The 17,965-nt window shown below is 49.9% G+C and overlaps 1 protein-coding gene across 1 annotated transcript; it reads left to right on the forward strand.

The window, feature by feature from the left end:
• Positions 1 to 351: 351 nt before the first annotated feature.
• NXNL2 (nucleoredoxin like 2) lies at positions 352 to 7,933 on the forward strand. The gene is made up of 2 exons (XM_069474008.1): positions 352 to 653; positions 7,765 to 7,933. Exons 1-2 carry the CDS (start codon positions 352 to 354, stop codon positions 7,931 to 7,933), a joined length of 471 nt encoding a protein of 156 aa, XP_069330109.1.
• The last annotated feature ends 10,032 nt before the right edge of the window (positions 7,934 to 17,965 follow it).

A 17,965-nucleotide genomic window follows, 5' to 3' on the forward strand; every position in this document is an offset into this window, starting at 1 on the left:
GCACCCGAGTGTGGACGGGACGCGGCGGGAAGAGGGCCGGGGGCGGCAGGGCGCCGGGTGGCCTGGCTGGTTAGGTTTCTGGGGGCGGGTGCCGCGCTGTAGCCACCGCCTCAGCATCTGGGGTGACGGTGTCTGTGAGAGTCCCTCTCCCAGTGCGGACTCCCCTGCTGCAGCCACAAGCGCGCTGCGGGGCGAGGTCCGAGCGGGGTGCCCGGTCGGGGCGCAACTAGGGCAGGTCTTGAGCGGCGGTGGAGACAGAGGCCGGGCACCGCAGCGCTCGCCGCCCCCCGCCCGCAGGCGATCATCCTCCCGCAGGCGTCCTCGGGCCGCTGGTGGCCGTGCGACCTCGCCATGGTGGACGTGCTGGGCGGGCGGCGCCTGGTGACCCGTGAGGGTGCAGCGGTGGAGGCCGAGGCGGCGCTGCAGAACAAGGTGGTGGCGCTGTACTTCGCAGCCGGCCGATGCGCGCCCAGCCGCGACTTCACGCCGCTGCTCTGTGACTTCTACACGGCGCTGGTGGGCGAGGCGCGGCGGCCCGCGCCCTTCGAAGTGGTCTTCGTGTCGGCCGACGGCAGCGCCGAGGAGATGCTGGCCTTCATGCACGAGCTGCACGGCACCTGGCTGGCGCTGCCCTTCCACGATCCCTACCGGCAGTGAGTGCGGGTTCTGCGGGGCGGGGGCCGCTGGCGTCTCCCCCGGGCCCCGCCCCCCAGGCCGCCTCTTGCGCCCTCGGGAACTCTTTCAGATCGCGTTCCCCGTCCCCGCCTTCCCGTTCAGGTCTCGGCAGGTTAGTCACACTCAGCCTCTGTTCCAACTTCCTTTCAGGACAGGGAGGGCTCCAGACTAGGTTCGCAAACCCAGAGCATCAGCATCCCCACGGGCCGGGGGAGTTTCTACTCCGCGGGTCTGGGGCTGCGGGGATCTGCGTTTCCCAGGAGCCCCGGTGGTGCTGATGCTGTGGGTCCGTGGGCCCCTGTCCGGGAACCACTGCCCCAGGTGGCTCAGGGCCCACACCGCTGGATCTGCCTCTTGCTTAGTAGGTGGGGGTCACGAGGATGACCACCGCTCGGTGTCGGCGTCTGGGAGCGGGCGGGGAGTGGGGTGACCCGGGAGGCCATCAGCAGTGTGACAAGCACCCGCAGTCCAGGAGGTGGAGGCTGTGCTGGGAGGGAGGGGCCGAGGGCTCCACGGCCAAAACCCAGCTGCTGGTCGCCTTTGGGGTTTCATAAGGTATAAAACTCATTACTATAAATGTAGGAAGAACTAGGAGGAGGCACATGTCAGAGATGACAAAAATCTCTCTGAAGGGACCTTTGACCCCACCCTTGCTTTAGAAAAGAGGTGTCCAGGTGGAAATCGTCAGCTCTGTGTTGGAATTTTAGACTTTTCGAATGAACTAGAGGTTGAGCTTGGTGCCTCACTAAGGAAGCAGGGAGGGGCAGGGATTGGCACAGGGGGAGTATGGCAGGGGACTTGTTGCTCTGGGTGTCGGGGTGTCCTGTGCTGTAAGAGTCCAGACTTTGGTTTAAATCACACTTCATAATGGTGCATTGTCCCAGCCCACCCCTGAAGAGGTGGCCATGTGAGTTTCTGTACAGAGCCCAGCCTCACTCTCTGGGGATTATCATCCAGTTGTGGCTTTACTCCCCAAATTAGTTGTCATGAGATGACATTCCTTCTGGCAAATGAAAAGTGGAAGCTAACTCTGGAAAGTTCTGTGGAAGAGGTCTGATTATTCTGCCTAACACATGATTTTTGTGGTTGTGAATGAGAGGGGAGCCCAGGCAGGAAGCCCCAGCCCTCCAGGTGGGTGGCCTGCTTCCTGGAGGCCTCACTACACCAGGACTATGAAAGTCTTATTGGTGGTAAGTCTAAGCGACAGGTGATTTACTTTGCAAAGGATTCACAGAATCACTTCGAGTGCTTAGCACTCAAGTTATGGGTAGCTTTTGAAAGAACACAGTTTTGAACGGGAGACAGTGGCAATGTCAGCGACTGGGCACAGAGCTGGGATTTACCCACTGCGTGATGGTAGTTTTATTGTTGAGCATAATGATACATCACGTGGTTATTGTCAGGGTTGACCTGATACCTGAAAGGGCTCGTGTCCACTGGTTACGGACCATATTCTGCTCCAGTGCCTCATTTAGCAGATGTGCCACTGAAGTGCAAAGTCCATGCTCCTGGTTCTGGGCGATCTTTCCGCCCTGGCCACTTCCTCTCTGAGGGGGCTAGAGGCCGTGGCCCCCTGCAGCACAGACTCACTTGGGAAGGTCATGCAGGACTCCCTCCTGTCTCCCCTGCCGATCTGGCCAGAGTCTGTGAGCTCCAGCGGGATCCAGAGAGCAGCTCTGAGCACGGGGCGGCCGTCACTCCTGTCCTCTCAGCCTGGCTGTCCTGGTCTTCACCTGCTCTTCATCCTCAGAGGGGATTTTCTTTTTGTGAACGTAGCTATTTGTCCTTTCCCCATTCTAGACTGAACTTCATGAATTTGTCATTGTCATGTGTAAGCTGGGACAGAGAATATTCTGTAGGAATTGTTGGAGCCATACCCCAAGTTCTGCTTGTCCCAGCTTGGATTTATGGGATCGGATCATGAGCAAAATGGAAATAGCCACTACTGAGAAGAAAGAAAAAATGTGCAAAGCATCCCAAAGGCATTTGGGAAGTTGCTAATGTGTACAGAACATGATACTGTGTGGTTGGTGTGTGGACAGGGGAGCTGAGGACGGTGACGTTATGGGAGTGCCCCTGGATAGGTGCAGGGTGAAATGACCCCATGCTGCCTTCCCTTGGGGGCTTCAGCTCATCACCTCCTCTTTACTGACTTCCTGGTGATCTACCCGAGTTGAGGGAGGAGAAGGAAAGCAGTTACTTCCAAAGACATGGCTGTGAAGCACCCTTGGCACGGCTGGAGGCAGAGGACAGCTGCACATGCAGGGAGAAGATGCCTAAACCCTCGCCTTGTCCTCAGAGTTGTGTAGATATCAGCTCTTTGGTGTCTCCCTGCTCCCAAACACACTACACAGTGCCACTTTCAGTCCCCAGAGAGGCAATTGCTTACTGATATCCCTGAATCTGGAGATGCAGGTGTTTGGCTGGGGTTGTCACTTCCTTACCCAGGTGCCCAAGTGCGGGTGGGCTGAGAGGAGGGGCTGAGCCTTCTCTGGCCTTAAAGTGGGGACAGACGCCTGTACTCCCTGGTGGTATTTCTTCAGGATGAGGTTCCCTCCTGTCTTGCCTTCCCTCCCTTTGTTACTGGGTTTATGGGTAAAACTCATTGTCCAAGAGTGAAGTAACAAGTTCTGAGTTCTCCAGCAGGAATTCCCTGTTGCATGCTGCTGTTCACAAGAGATGAGCAATGGTGATTTTGTGTGACTTTATAATGATTGCCTCATAGCAACTCTTGTCCCCACTTGGCCACTGGAGCGTCAGTGGACCCCAAGGAGGACTGGAAGGGGTCTGCCCTCCTCCTGCGTGCCCAGGCTCTGACCACTGCCTCCCCTGCCATAGCTGGTACTGGAACACCTCAGCTTCTAGGTGGATAAGTTTGGATTTGATAGAAAAGAAAGTTGGCCACAACTTCATTTCTTGGGCAGGGAATGGCTCAGTGGGGAAGAGTCGGTGCTCACGCCAGTAATTCCTGGCTGTCTCCACCCCTTGCCTCTCTCTAGCGCAGTGCTCTAGCTGACCCTGCGCCCTTTGGATTCAACACATCTCTGAATCCACTGACTCTGTGGCTCCCAGATCCTTCTCTGTTTTTCTCCTCCTTGTACTTCCCCACTCAGGCGCTGGGCTGTTAGAATATTCCCCCAACTGCTCTCCGGGGCCTTGGTGTCCCCATCTATTGGTTCAAAGACTGATCTAGGCTGGCCTTGCTCCAACCCTCCAGGGGTTTTCCTAGGTTCCTTTGTCCACAGGAGGAGCCAGACATGGTTGTTCAGTGCTTGGCACCACAGGGAACATGTTTGGTGGGTGGTTGGAGCAAGTGAGCAAAAGACAGTGCTTTAGAGTGATTTGCTTGGCAGCAGTCTGCGGCTGCCTGAGATGGAAAGACACTGGAGTCAGGGGTTGCCATAGCAACCCAGAAGCGCAGTTATGCCAGGGACAAGGATGCAGCTGGGTTAGCGAAGGCAGGGACTAACATCAATTGCTACAGTGCTTGTGAGGACAAGGAGGAACTGGGCTCTTGAATTTTCCCAAATGGTTAAAATGCTTCTGACAATGCTCTTTCCTCCAAAGGATATTCTCTCCTCTGTGGACACAGCTCAGTGCCCAGAGAGGATCGAGATGACTTCAGGGGAGGAGGGTGGCTAGCTGCCTTTCCTGTGCAGTTCCAAGCTTACATGTGTCACCAGGCAGAGGCTGCCAGGTGGGGATTGAGGGCGGACACTGGGTGTCTCTTTGAAGATCAGCATGGCCGCCACAAGCCTCTTTCCAATTCTCAATGCCCAGTTTGCAGCACACCCCTGGCTGTGTCAGAACTCCATTTAATGTTGCAAGGAATTAAAGCAGCAGCAGCAGCAGCAGCAGCTCAAAGAGATTAAACAAGGAAGGTTATGGGCTGGCTTAAATGAAACACCCAGCAGCCAGGAGCTGGTCTCCAGGGAGGCTGAGGACGCATTTTGTGGCTTGCCTTCTGCCACTTGTGCCTCACTCTTGGGCTGCAGGCAGTGGCTGCCCGGCAAATCCAGTCCCTTCTCATGGTGGCAGAATGGCAGCTGTGTCTTGGACTGCATGTCCCCGCACCTCCTCTCTTCTAGCACACAGGGAAGTGCTTACGGAGCCCCACTGGTTCTGAGTCTGCTAGTCGCCCATTTCTGTACTAGTTAGTGTAGCCAAGGGCCAAGAGATATGCCCACTGAGCAGTAGACCCAGCTGGAATGGAAGGTGGGTCCTTCCCACACAGTAAGAAGAGCCAGTGTTTATTGAGTACTTATAATGTGCCGAGCCCCATCTTTCGTTAAGTTGTTCATGTACTAATCATTTAATCCTCACAACAACCCCAGGAGGTGGACTTTATTACTCGTGTGGTGCCAAAGAGGAATCTAGGGACAGGAGATGAGCTCACTAACATGGCGGATCCATGCGGGAAAATGGAAGAGACATGGTTTCCACAGGACGGGCTGGATGCTGAGCGGCCAACTGCAGGCCTGTGCCGCCCCCGCTGTGGGGGAACACAAGCTCAGCCTCCCTTCTCTCGGTCAGTGCAGGGGCCGCAGGAAGCCCTGGGAGATGTCAGCAGGGCCAGCAAACTTGAGCATCACACACGGGGTTGCAGACTGCACCCCCATCAGTGTGGGGAGACACATTTCTGACGAGTTCCCAGGTGACGCTGAAGCTGCTTGTCCCGGGCCCCCAATTCGAGAAGCCTGTCGCTCAGACAGTGCTGAGCAAAGGCTGGTGCGAGGACCAGCGTCTCCCAGGGACCTGCCAGGAGAGCAGATGCTGAGCCGGACCTGCGTGGCTCAGGAGTCTGTGGCCAAGGTGCTGCTGCTGCTGCTGTCACCCCGACGCCCTCACTGCCCACCGTCAGCCCTGCAGGGACTCCTCACAGCCTTGGGGATGAGGTCCCACGTCCCTGGGATGACAGAGCCCTGCCAGGCTCTGCCAGGCTTCCCATTTTGAAACGTGATGTGCTCTGTCTTGTCCTGTCCCACTACCCCAAGTACAAGAGCTGACATAACTGTTTTGCCAAAACCACCAGATAACGAGCTTAAATTATGCTGCTGGCCATTTTGGTGCAGTCTTTATGCAAAGAGCTACTTGGGTTGTTTATCTTTTTTTTTTTCACATTTTTGTTCTATGCCACTGGGAAAAGCTAATTTCTTAGGCATTTCAACTTTCAGATGCTGTGCAGGAGCCTTAAAACACTAGAGAGGACATGGCTTCCACCACAACTTTCGTGCCCAGCGCTGTGGTTGCCATACTCGTGCAGGCTCGGCCCGGCTGAGATCCCTGGGCTTCAGTTTACACCCCTCGTCTGTCTTGAGCACTCGTGACTAGGGAGGAGTAAGTGTCCCCTAAACCTAAGTTTGACACCAATTTGTGTCTGCTCCGTGTTTCAGGCTTTGGTTTGTCAGTTCTGCAAATACAGTTTCAGCAGAGCAGTCTGTGCTGAAAGTTTTTATAGCGTAGTTTACCTCTTTCTTCCTCCCACTTTTTCTTTCCCTCCTCATGGGAGTCCTTGGACAGCACGGGAAACAGCTTCCGGAGCTGCCCAGGTGGGGCTGTGCGCTGGTTCTCCCGAAACCAGCCTGTCCTGGCAGCTGTCCTGTGCCAGGGGAAGGCCGGGGCCATCCCGCCAGCGCCCGTGAGGCGGGTTCATCCACACTGGGTCTGTGTGGGACCTGTCCTGCTCGACTCCCGATATCCCGGTGCCTTCTCTTTTTCCCTTGCTCATTATCCGTACAGATTTAGTTCGTATTTTAGCCTTTCCTGAGAACCAGGTTGGGTTTTCATCCTCACCCCATGTGGATTTTCACTGGTTCATTACCTATTTCTGTAATTTCTGTTCTCAGTCTTATTTTGCTATCCTTCTACTTTCTTTGTGTTTGCTCCACCATTCTTTTTCTAGCTTTTTGAATTAAGTCTGTAACTCATCTATGTATGAGTTTTGGATAAGTGTGTTTCGTTGTATTTGCAGCTTGGAATTTGTAGTATATTCTGTATTGTTCTATTTTAAATATTTTGTCCTCTGCATTGCTGTTTCACATACACCATATAGTTAGTTTTTAAACTCGTTCTTAAAAATGATTTCTTACTGGTCTCTAGTTCTGTTCCCTTGGGGACTGATTAGGTGGTCTGTATGTTACTGATCATTTGAAATTTATTAAGATTTCCTTTGCAACTGAGAACATGATTCGTTTTGTCAAAGCTTCACGGATGCTTGGAAATGAAGTATATTCTCTTTCTGGAGTGTAGGGGGCCATGTATTTGTTCGTGTTTGCGTGAAGGTTTGTGTCTGACCCGGTGCCAGGGATGTCTCCAGTGCCTTTCTCCTGCTGCCTCAGGGTCACAGTCCTGAGGGCAGCAGATCAAGGAAAGCAGATTACCATCCCTGGGGCCCTTAACCGGGTGAACAGGACAGGGATTTTCACTCGCTGCCCTGTTTCCTGGGAGGTAATCCCTGTGAAGGTTATGGGGAGAATTGCAAAACTAAGGCAAATGCTCCTTTCCCTAAATGAATAGAAATAATTTTATAAAGAGGCCACTCAGGGTTACAGATGATGGTACAATGTAGCTAAGAGATGTTTCATCCATCGTAACACTAACCAGTGGGTCACTGACTTTGTAGGCTTTGGCTTTATTTAGAAGTTAGGGAGGTTTAACTTTTGCCATTATATGTACCTGATATTTTCCAAACTCTTAAGATGTAGAGAAGGATATAAAAAATTATTGGGTTTATTTGTGGGTTTAGACTTATGCTGTCCTATCCAGTAACCCTAGTCACTTGTGGCCACTTAAATTTTCATTTAATTAAAACGAAAGCCTTGGTTCGTTAGGCACGCTTGCCGCGTGTGGCCCGTTGCTGTGGGATTGGGTGGCTCAGATCCAGAGCGGTTGCCTGGCTGCAGGCCGTTCTCGGGGGCAGCACCGGTTAGAAACGACAGCGCCCGGGAGGAAAGGAGCCCACGAGCCGGGCAGGAGGGCGGGCGCGAGGGTGGGCGCGGGCTCCGGGCGGCTCCCGGGTAAGCTGGTGACTGAACCCGTGCGGCGGGGGCGGAGGTGCTAACCCCTCGGTACCCCTCTTCTCTCCTGCAGCGAGCTGAGGAAGAGGTACAACATCACGGCCATCCCCAAGCTTGTGATTGTGAAACAAAATGGGGAGGTCATCACCAGCAAAGGGCGCAAGCAGATCCGGGAGCGCGGCCTGGCCTGCTTCCGGAGCTGGGTGGAGGCGGCCGACATCTTTCAGAACTTCTCCGGCTGAAGCGGGAGGCGTCTTGGCGGCCCGGGACAGGCGCTGCGAGGAGGAGCGTGTGGGTTTCCCTCCCCTGCCGGCTTTATTTCATCACAATTTCAGAACAGAAGCTTGAAGCTGTGGTAGAAAGTCAATGCTGCTCAGGAAATAATGCCCCCTCCCCACTGCCCCCGTTTTGACCCTGCAGCTTCTTTGTATTAATAGTTATTTCTTTTATTCTTTGCGTAGCTTTATCCACCAGTGCTTAAGAAGAACCCTGATGTATTCACACTGAGCTGTCTGAAATCTATGCAAAACATTTATCTGTACAGCTCTCTTCAGGTAAAATGATGTATTTATTGATATATTTTCTGGTGATCTATTTACTTTAATGATACGCTTTTATAACTATATTAATGAAGTTTGAAGACTGTATGCTTTGTAATAATAAACAAGCCTATTTCCACCTCGAGCAGCTTTACTTGCCTTCTTTCTCATTCCAAACCTTGTGCTGATAGGATGAAAAGGACTTAGGCAGCACATATAATGCGTAAACTGTTTTATTTATCAAAGGTGGTAATTTTTAATTATGTGTTGTCTCGGCATTGTCTTCTCTTTGTTTGCTTTTCTCATACTTATTTTTAATAGCATTGCAATATCCTAGAAAGCAATGAAATGTGAGATAAATATTCATATCTTCAAGATCAAACCTCAGCATTCCCTAAAAGATGGTAATTCATCCAAGCACACAACAAACCCGTACACGATCTTGGCTAATAGTAGAGGAAAGTGGTCAGGAGTTCAAATCACAGCCTCCCCTGTGGCCTCCTGCTGGCTGAGTGGCCCTTCTTGTTCCAACATCACCCCGATCTGGTCAACTGAAATTGTGAAAATACTGGGTACCCACCCCAGCCCAGTTTCCACTGCAGATCTGGTCAGCTTGCTGGGTCCCTCAGCTGGGAATTTGGAGCAAAGCTGACTCCAGTAGGCCCCAGGAATAGCAGTGTTCCCCAAACGAGGCCATCGGTGGAGCTACGTGCTTCAGTGATAAAAAAGCCAAGAGGGTAGCACGCAGTGAACCCATGCCAAGCACAACTTTTGTTTTGTGTTTTCAGTTGAGACTTAAGTTGTTGATTAATCAGCCATCACTTCCCCCTCCCTTACCCCCTGCTCTGTCAGTTAACTTCCCTCCACTGAAAACTGAGACCCAGTCTCATCGGGGCCCTGTGGGTTGACCAAAGATGTATTTGAGGTAATTTGATCATTATTTGCTCCAAGAATAAATTATGTGAGAATGCAGTTTCCTTCCAAAACCCAGAGATAGCTTATTTATTTATTTATAGACAGAGTCTTGCTTTGTTGCCCGGGCTAGAGTGCCATGGCATCAGCCTAGCTCACAGCAACCTCAAATTCCTTGGCTCAAGCAATCCTACTGCCTCAGCGCCCTGAGTAGCTGGGACTACAGGCATGTGCCACCATGCCCAGCTAATTTTTTCTATATATTTTTAGTTGTCCAGCTAATTTCTTTCTATTTTTCTTTAGTAGAGACGGGGTCTCGCTCTTGCTCAGGCTGGTCTCGAACTCCTGAGCTCAAACGATACTCCTGCTGGGGCCTCCCAGAGTGCTAGGATTACAGATGTGAGCCACCGTGCCCAGCCGGCATATTTATTATGGTATCTTTAATCACACAGTGTTGAAGGGTGCGTGGACATACCTTGCCTGTAGAATGTCCACAAACCGTGTGCGTGTGTGTGTGTGTGAACCATGACCACAGACTTTCTTAAAAGGTGGAGAAATGGCCCTCCTGGTAAATATGCTTGTAAGTGCCACATCGAGTCCAAGAACCACGTTGATGATTGAGGACTGGGGCATCTTGCGTTGGAGCGCTTGGAGGGAGGGAAGCGTCCAGGATGCCCATGGCTAGACCAGCCCTGCAGGGCCTGAGCCTTCCTCCCCCATGGTGAGAGAGTGATATGTCCTTTAGACATGTTCTTTAATATCACATCCCTAACAATTAATCGTTCTTGCTGTAAGGCAGAGTACATCCAGCCTTCTCTCAGAGAACTGCACACGCCGTGGCTGTTTCTGTAGGTGCCTTGTGCCACTTGTATTACAACAACGGTACCTGATTGTTGTGGAAAAATCCTGTCATCCAGAGCCACCGTGGATGTTTCAGTACATCTATGTGTCCCACTAAAACCCGCACACCTTTTTTTCTGTCAGTACGTATTGCTTCTCATCTTTACAGCCCTCCTGCCCTCAGTGTGGTCCTGGATGAGCAGAGGCCATCTGGGCAGGTGGCACAGGGACCCCAGGGCAGGGGTTGTGACAACTGCAGCACTGTGGCCCTGCCCCAGGCCCACGTCCCATGGAGATGTCCCCAGTGAGCCTTTTGGGCACTAACATCTGAGAAACAGCTCTGTGGGCGTCTCATCTACTGACCGTGTTGAAATCAACACACTGAACTCGTAACGGTGGCATCTTTCATCCAAGCCCAGGCTGCTCCATGAGCCGAGAGCCCTGACGCAGGCTGAGCTCCTTCCTTCCTAGGACGCTGGGCCGTCCCACGTCCTCGAAGTTCTCCTTCCGCCCTCGCTCTCAGGAGAGGCCCAACCACTGCTGGGATCTCACGCAAACCCCAGAAAGACTAGAGAAATGCTGGTCACTATGTGCTTGCGGGGGCAGCCACTGAGAGAAATGCATGTACACACCCTCCCGCCACCCCAACACCCAGACATCCCAGGGGAAGGAGGAAGACGATGACAGAGGCTTGCTGATCAGGAGAACTAACGCTCTGTTGGGCTGGGCTGACTCAGACTGACTTTTCACACTCAATAGTGCACTGGGTTTTCCTTCAATGCCTTCCTTCCAGTAGGGTGCCTTATGCCAAGTTTGGCTGAAAAGATTCTCACTTTTAACCACCTCTACGTTGTAAGCTGTCCAGAGCCTTTGAGCCATTTAGTAAACTGGGATTACTCTTCTCTCCTGCATTTTTGGTTAAGAAGTTTCTTATCTGATTGTTTGCTTTGTTTTTTTCTTTTCAGTGTACCTGCTATGGTCAGAATGTTTCTGTCCCCCATAATTCGTATGTTGAAGCCTAGTCCCCAAGGTGATGACGTTAGGAGGTGGAGCCTTTGGGAGGTGATGAGGTCAGGAGAGAGGAGCCCTCATGAGTGGGATTAGTGCCCATATAAAAAAAGACCCTTCACCCTTTCCTCCATGTGAGGACACAAGAAGGTGTCATCTATGAACCAAAAGCAGGCCCTCGCCAGACACCGAATCTGCTGGCACCTTGATCTTGGACTTCTCAGCCTACAGAACTGAGAAATAAATTTCTATTATTATAAACATCCTAGTCTATAGTATTTTGTTATAGCAGCCTAAACTGCTAAGTACCTATAAGTAATCTAACCCAAACTTTCCACTGGTTATCCAAGTCTCCTCTTGAGATATTCAGACACATCAAGTGGTCTATCCATTCCATCTTCTGGAGGAAATGTATCCTGGAGTCTTCCTACCTCTCTGTGGGTTCTGGTACTTGGCTGTCAACCTGGCCTTTGGAATTATCTCAGTGCTACTCCACGTCTTTCTCTCCTGCATTGCGTTCCTCATTCTTGTTATTCTCTTTCTTGGTTTACTCCCTTGTTTCATTGGAATACATCCTCTAATAGCTTCCTGAGAAGGAGCGATATGGGAGGCAAACTTTTTGAGGCCTCACATATCTGAAATGCCTTCATTGTACACATACTTAGTGCATGCTTGGCTGCTGTAGAATCTAGCTTGAAAGTAATTTTCCTTCAGTGATTTGAAGGTACTTTCCCTGGTTTTCTTGTTTCCTTGTTATGGTTGAGAGGTATGACTGCACTGAGACCCTTGACCCAGTGAATGTGGCCTATTCCTCTCTCTCTAAACTCGCCAGATTTTCTTCTTGCCTGTGGTTCTACACTTTCATGATACCTCTGTTTTCACCCTAGTGCCTGGCTCTTGTGAATTGTTCAATCTAGAAACATACAACTTCACCTTCAGGCAATGTTCCAGTATTATTTTGTTAACTTTCCCTCTTCTGTTTCTTGGTTGTGCCTTTCTGCAGTTGCTAATATTTGGATGGTTGACTTCCTAGACTGGCCTTCCAACTTCTTTACATTTTTCTCTTCTATCTGCTACCGTCTTCACTTTTGTTCTACTTTTTGGGAGATTTCCTTAAATTTATCTACCAGCCCTTTTATCTGCTATCACAATTTTAATATAAAAAGTTCTTTGTTTTCTGAGTTGGTTTCTGTCTCCCTCTCGTCTCCCTCCTTCTCCTGTCTCTCTTTCATAGCACTCTCTTCTAATACCATGAAAGCAGTATCTAATCCTTTCTCTCTAAGGGTCTTAACCATACTTTTAAATGTCTTCTTCCTGCATAGTTTCTGTTAGCTTAGAGTTGCTTTCCCCCTCCCCTGTTGTTCGCCTTCCTGTTTGTTTTGGGAGGGACTGAGTGGACATCAGTGGTGTTTGGTAACTGAGCTCCCCTGTAGAGTGATCTTTCGGGCCATCTTGTTGGCAGAGATTTGTCTTTCTGGCTGGTCACGTTTATTAGAAAACATCCTCTCATCTCCTATAAGGAGGTGTCACGTGAAGGTGGTTCTCAATGCTGGGATCCACTTGGACCCCAAGTGGGTCCTTGGCTTCATGTGAGAAAGAATTCAATAGCGAGCAGACAGTGTAAAGCGAAAGGAAGTTTTATTCAGAGGTGGAAGATTATTCCTCAGACAGAGTGGAGGCTAGTGCTCCTGGCTGGGAGGAACAGCTCCTTGGTTCTTTTGATTTTTTTAAATTTAAGCAATGGTTTAGTTATAGGCTGAGCAGGGGAGGATTATTCATGTTATTTCTTGGAAAGAGGCAGTGATTTCCTAGAACTGAGAACCTCCCTCTCTTTCCTTTATAAGGCCCCTCCTGTTGTGTCGTTGGGAGTTCCTTTTAGCATGCTAGTGTGTTATAATTAGGGTGTGATGAGCTGCAAGGTCCATTTCCTTGCCATCTTGGTTTCGATCAGTCTTAACTAGTTCTCTCACCTCATCCTGTTTTTGATTGGGGTGGTTAGGGCTTGTTTTACCTGTGTTGAGCAGAGCCTGCTGGTTCCCTATCTCAGAGGGCAGGGGCTGCCAGCTGCCAGGGCTCTGTTCTGAGAGCGCACATTTTCATGAAATTACCCTGATTTCACTTTGGCACCCTTACTTTCAGCTACATGTTTCCCAGCCAGGACAGCCCCCTTTGTCCACCCAGGGGTGGTGAATGTCAGTCACTCAGGCACAGAGGTGGGAAGGAACCTAGAGATCTAACTGTCTCATAAGCTGCCTCCCTGATAGGTGCCTGTATTTCCACTTGGGGGGGGGTCTGGAGCTGGGGTCCCCTGGCCTTTGAGGATTCCTCGGGATAAACCAGTTGCTTCTGGCGTTTCTCAGCGCCGCTCAGACCATGCTTGCGGGGCAGTAGAGTCAGCCTTCACTCCGCTTGCACCGTGCACCTTCCAAACATGCTTTTTTTCTTGTTTCCTCTTTCGTTTTCACCATCACTTAAAAAAGAATCCCTCTGCTGTCATTTTAGTGGCTCTATTAGGGAGTGAAATTACTTGCATGTGTTCAAATTGCCTATTTGCCTGATTGTTGAGAAAAGTTAATTTTATGTTTGCAATGCCACAAGAAAAATTCCTTTTAAAATTTTATTTAATTTAGTGAACTGAAAATAATGCCATGTGAATCTAGTTTTCTGCTTTAAACATGCATGCCTAACCTTTACAGCATCTCCACATTGTAATGACAAGTTCAATGTTATTTCTACAGTATCTGTCTGGCTTTGCCATTGGAGTTTGAGAATAAGAACGATTGTGCCAATTGAACCCAACCACTTTTCGTCAAAGGTGGGAAGTGGTGGTGGCACAATTGCCCATGGCTAAGATCTAAAAGGATGATTTTAATGTGGGTGCAGCTAGCTATGACTCTTAGGTCTAACATGCTGGATGATATCCCTCTACTCCTCGTGAAACCCATCCATAATCCAATGTCCCATGGGGCCCAGTCCTGCCTTCAAAGAACAACAGCCTGGTAGGCCATAGTAATTAAAAAAAATTCCAATTATTTCTTGCACCATTTGAAAAATAATTAAGGACATCCATTGTACAACCCAGGGCAACACATCTAAAACTCCCCTTGCTTCCCCTCCCCAAATCTCCTTCCAGAGCTTCCATCCACCCCCTCACCCAGGCCCAGCCCACATGGCTCTGCTCCTCCATCTCCTTCTCCCTGGACTCCTTGCTGTACGCAAGTTGTGGCACATCTGGTTGAATCTGTGTTGTTTTCTTGCTCTCCTGAGGGTGAGTCTCCTGATGCTGGGACTGGTCTGTCCCAGAGGCTTTTCCTAGTTGAGGGTTAGGGGAGGTGGAGAGTCCTACAGGGCAAAGAGAACATTTTCCTTTTCTGCTGTGTAATTACCAATAATGTCTCCTTTATACTTTTTTTTTTTTTTTTTGAGACAGGATCTCGCTCTGTTATCTGGGCTGGAGAGCAGTGGTTATTCACAGGAGCAATCATAGCTCACTGCACCCTTGGACTTCTGGGCTCAAGTGATCCTCTTACCTCAGCCCCCCGAGTAGCTGGGACTACAGGCATGTGCCACCACACCAGGCTAATTTTTAAATTTTTTGTAAAGACAGGGGTCTTTTTCTGTTGCCGAGGCTGGTCTCAAACTCCTGGCCTCAAGCAGTCCTCCTGCCTCAGCTTCCCAAAGTGCTAGGATTACAGGCATGAGCCAGCACATCCAGCCTCCTTTATAGTTTTATACTTCATATAAAAGATCTCTTATTATTGCAGGTAAATATAAGTTCCCAGGATTGAGTGTAAGGCTGGTGGCGGGCACCCCTCCCCTCCCTAATGGAAAAAGAAGAAGCCCACGAGACCTGCCGAGAACAATGCCTGCAAGGCCCAGCTAAGTTAAAGGATGACCACACCTGGATGGTTACCCTGAGAAGGGTCTCGGTTCCTGGAGTCCACACATACCACCAGCCCCTCCTAGTTCTCAATATCTGCCCTAAAAATTCCCAACTCTTCGCGCCAAAGAAACGTGCATCCCCCAACTCTAAAAACATATGTAAGCTTACTCAAAACTTCTAGGCAGCGAGATTTCTCGGGCCCCTCTCTTCCGGGACCCATGAACCTCACCCGGGCCCCTCTCTTGGGATCCGTTACCCTCACCTGGGAGCGCTCAAATAAAGCCACGTTGCTTACCCCTTTCTACTCTGCTCGTCTTTCTTTCTCTGGCGCCGCCCATCCAAAAACCTTACATTGAGGCCACATGATTTTTTGGGCTAAGCATTTGCAGTAATAAGGCATAAAATACACCATTTTGCTTTCCTAAATTCTTTTGCTTTCCTATTTTCTTTTTCTGAAACAGGAAAGTCATTATCTTTATCCTCCTGTGAACTAAAATAAAATCTTAAGGTTCCCCCCACCCTGGCTGACTGAAGGGAACCCCTCCTGATGAAGGGGATACCCTAAATCTGAATTGCCTGCCAGGAGGAGGGAGGTCAGACATGCCTCATCATGCCCCTCTCCCTACTTGGGGACATCCTTTGTAACCCATTAACAGGCCTAAGGGTATGCAAGACAAACCTGCAGGTCCTCAATTTACACAACAAATATATGTCCAGTGGCTTGTCTCTGATAAACAGACCTCCTTATCTTAAAACATTCCAAGCCTTTAGACAAAGCTTCATGTCTTTAACCAATTACAAGTCAAAGAATCTTTAAACCCACCTATAACTTGTAAGCCCCCCAACCCTCCCCACCCGCCCCTTTGAGATGTACCACCTTTTCAGGCCAAACCAATGTATGCCTCCCACATATTGATTTATGACTTTACCTCTAACCCCTGTCTCCCTGAGATCTATAAAACCAAACTGTAACCCAGCCACACCAAGTCCACTTGCTCAAGGCTTCTTGGGCGTGGCTCTGGGTCATGGTCCTCGAATTTGGCTCAGAATAAACCGCTTTAAAATTATTTTACAGAGTTTGGCTTCTTTTCCATTGGCACTCCCTTCCTTAAGTATGTGTTGCCATGATTTTATTTGTTGCAAATAATCATCTTTGGAGCAATGTGTCATATTAGGACAAGGTTTTAAATATTCATTCCTCATCCATCCATTCAACGAGCACTTGGAGCATGTCTCTTCTGGCTGGGCTGAGGTGAACCCAGTCATCATAATGGTATGTGATGAGGAGGGGGAGTCGGGGCCTTAGGCAAGGGTGGGGCTCAGAGGGGAGAGGAGGAGTCTGCGGCTGGCAGGACAAGTGTCCACTTCTGACCCCTCTGGCACCACGGCCCTTTAGTGAAGGTCTGGAGGGCCCCTCCTTGGAGAGCAAGTCTGAGGCCATTGGCAGGGAGGATTTATTTCTTTAAGTTAATAATGGCCATCTGCTGTGAGTTGGACTGAGAATTAACTGCACTGAAGGAAGTCATTTAGGAATATTTCTCTCTATTGCAGAGCCCTGGCTATAACAACATTGTGGTACTTGCTGAAGGACAGCAGAGTCACCCAGGCCAGGGCTCTGGACTTCCCTCTTGCTCTCAGTAAACAGACTTTGCTTCCTGACCTGTTTTCAAAACAGGCTCACAAGGAAACTGCAAAAACCCAGCATCAAGCCATATATGGTGCTCAGGGGTGAGTTTTCCAGGAGGAATCAATATAACAATGGGTCGAAATAAAGCCCCTGGTGCACAGGACAATAGGGGATGGGGCAGGGATTTTTCTGGTCCCTGGAGCAGGTTTTGTGGGAAAAAGATTCATCAGGTTTCTGGATAATGGGAGAAGAGAGGCACATTTTTAACAGCAGTAAGTTTCTTTCTCACCTGATCTGGGGCCCCCACAGCACACTCTCGGTACATCAGCTTGGAGATACCCAAGAAATCGCAGGCGTAGGTGGCTCCCCTTTCATGCGGGGTGTCAAAGCAACCTTCCAGCTTCTCACAGTGGAGGTTCCTGTGCCACTGAGTCAGGATTTCTGGAGAACTTACAGGTGAAGTTGTTCTTAAAGTAAACTCGATTAAACACACACCTGAACAAGCTATGCTATCAGTCATTCCCATATGCAGAATTAATGGGCTTGAAATGTGAAGGTGAAGGTGAAGTGGAGCCACCAACAGCCCGAGACAGGTGGCAGGAATAATTTTATTTCTGGACCATTGTCCTGTCAATGGAAAAGAAGCCAGCTGAACTTTGTGAAATGAAGAGATTTATTCTGAGCCAAATTTGAGGACCATGACCCAGAGCCACGCCCAAGAAGCCTTGAGCAAGTGGACTTGGTGTGGCTGGGTTACAGTTTGATTTTATACATTTCAGAGAGACAAGGGCTACAGGTAAAGTCATGAATCAATATGTGGGAGGCATACATTGGTTTGGCCTGAAAAGGTGGGACATCTGGAAGGGGTGGGTGGAGAAGGTTGGGGGGACTTACAGGTTATAGGTGGGTTTAAAGACTCTTCGACTTGTAATTGGTTAAAGACATGAAGCTTTGTCTAAAGGCTTGGAATATTTTAAGATAAGGAGGTCTGTTTATCAGAGACAAGCCACTGGACATATATTTGTTGTGTAAATTGAGGACCTGCAGGTTTGTCTTGCATACCCTTAGGCCTGTTAATGGGTTACAAAGGATGTCCCCAAGTAGGGAGAGGGGCATGATGAGGCATGGCTGACCTCCCTCCTTCTGGCAGGCACTTAAGTTTTAGGGTATGCCCTTGGCCAAGAGGGGATCCATTCAGTCAGCTGGTGGGGGGAGCCTTAAGATTTTGTTAGGTTTGTTCCAGGTGGGAACCAAAAAGTATGTATAGGACAGAATGTGGTTAATGCAAAACTTAGGCTTGTAAAACAATAGCCTCAGGAGTCTGGGTAGTGCCCAGACTTTGTAGACCTGACAGCTGCAACCAGAGCTGCTCCGCCTCCCTCCCTGACGCAGACCAAGGCTCCCCTCCCTAGCTCTCCTGATAAGGAGGACGCCAAAACAGAAGGATGGATGCGACTGGTGCGAA

The sequence above is a fragment of the Eulemur rufifrons genome, chromosome 7 (assembly GCF_041146395.1).
Source record: "Eulemur rufifrons isolate Redbay chromosome 7, OSU_ERuf_1, whole genome shotgun sequence".
Classification (NCBI taxonomy): Eukaryota; Metazoa; Chordata; class Mammalia; order Primates; family Lemuridae; genus Eulemur; species Eulemur rufifrons.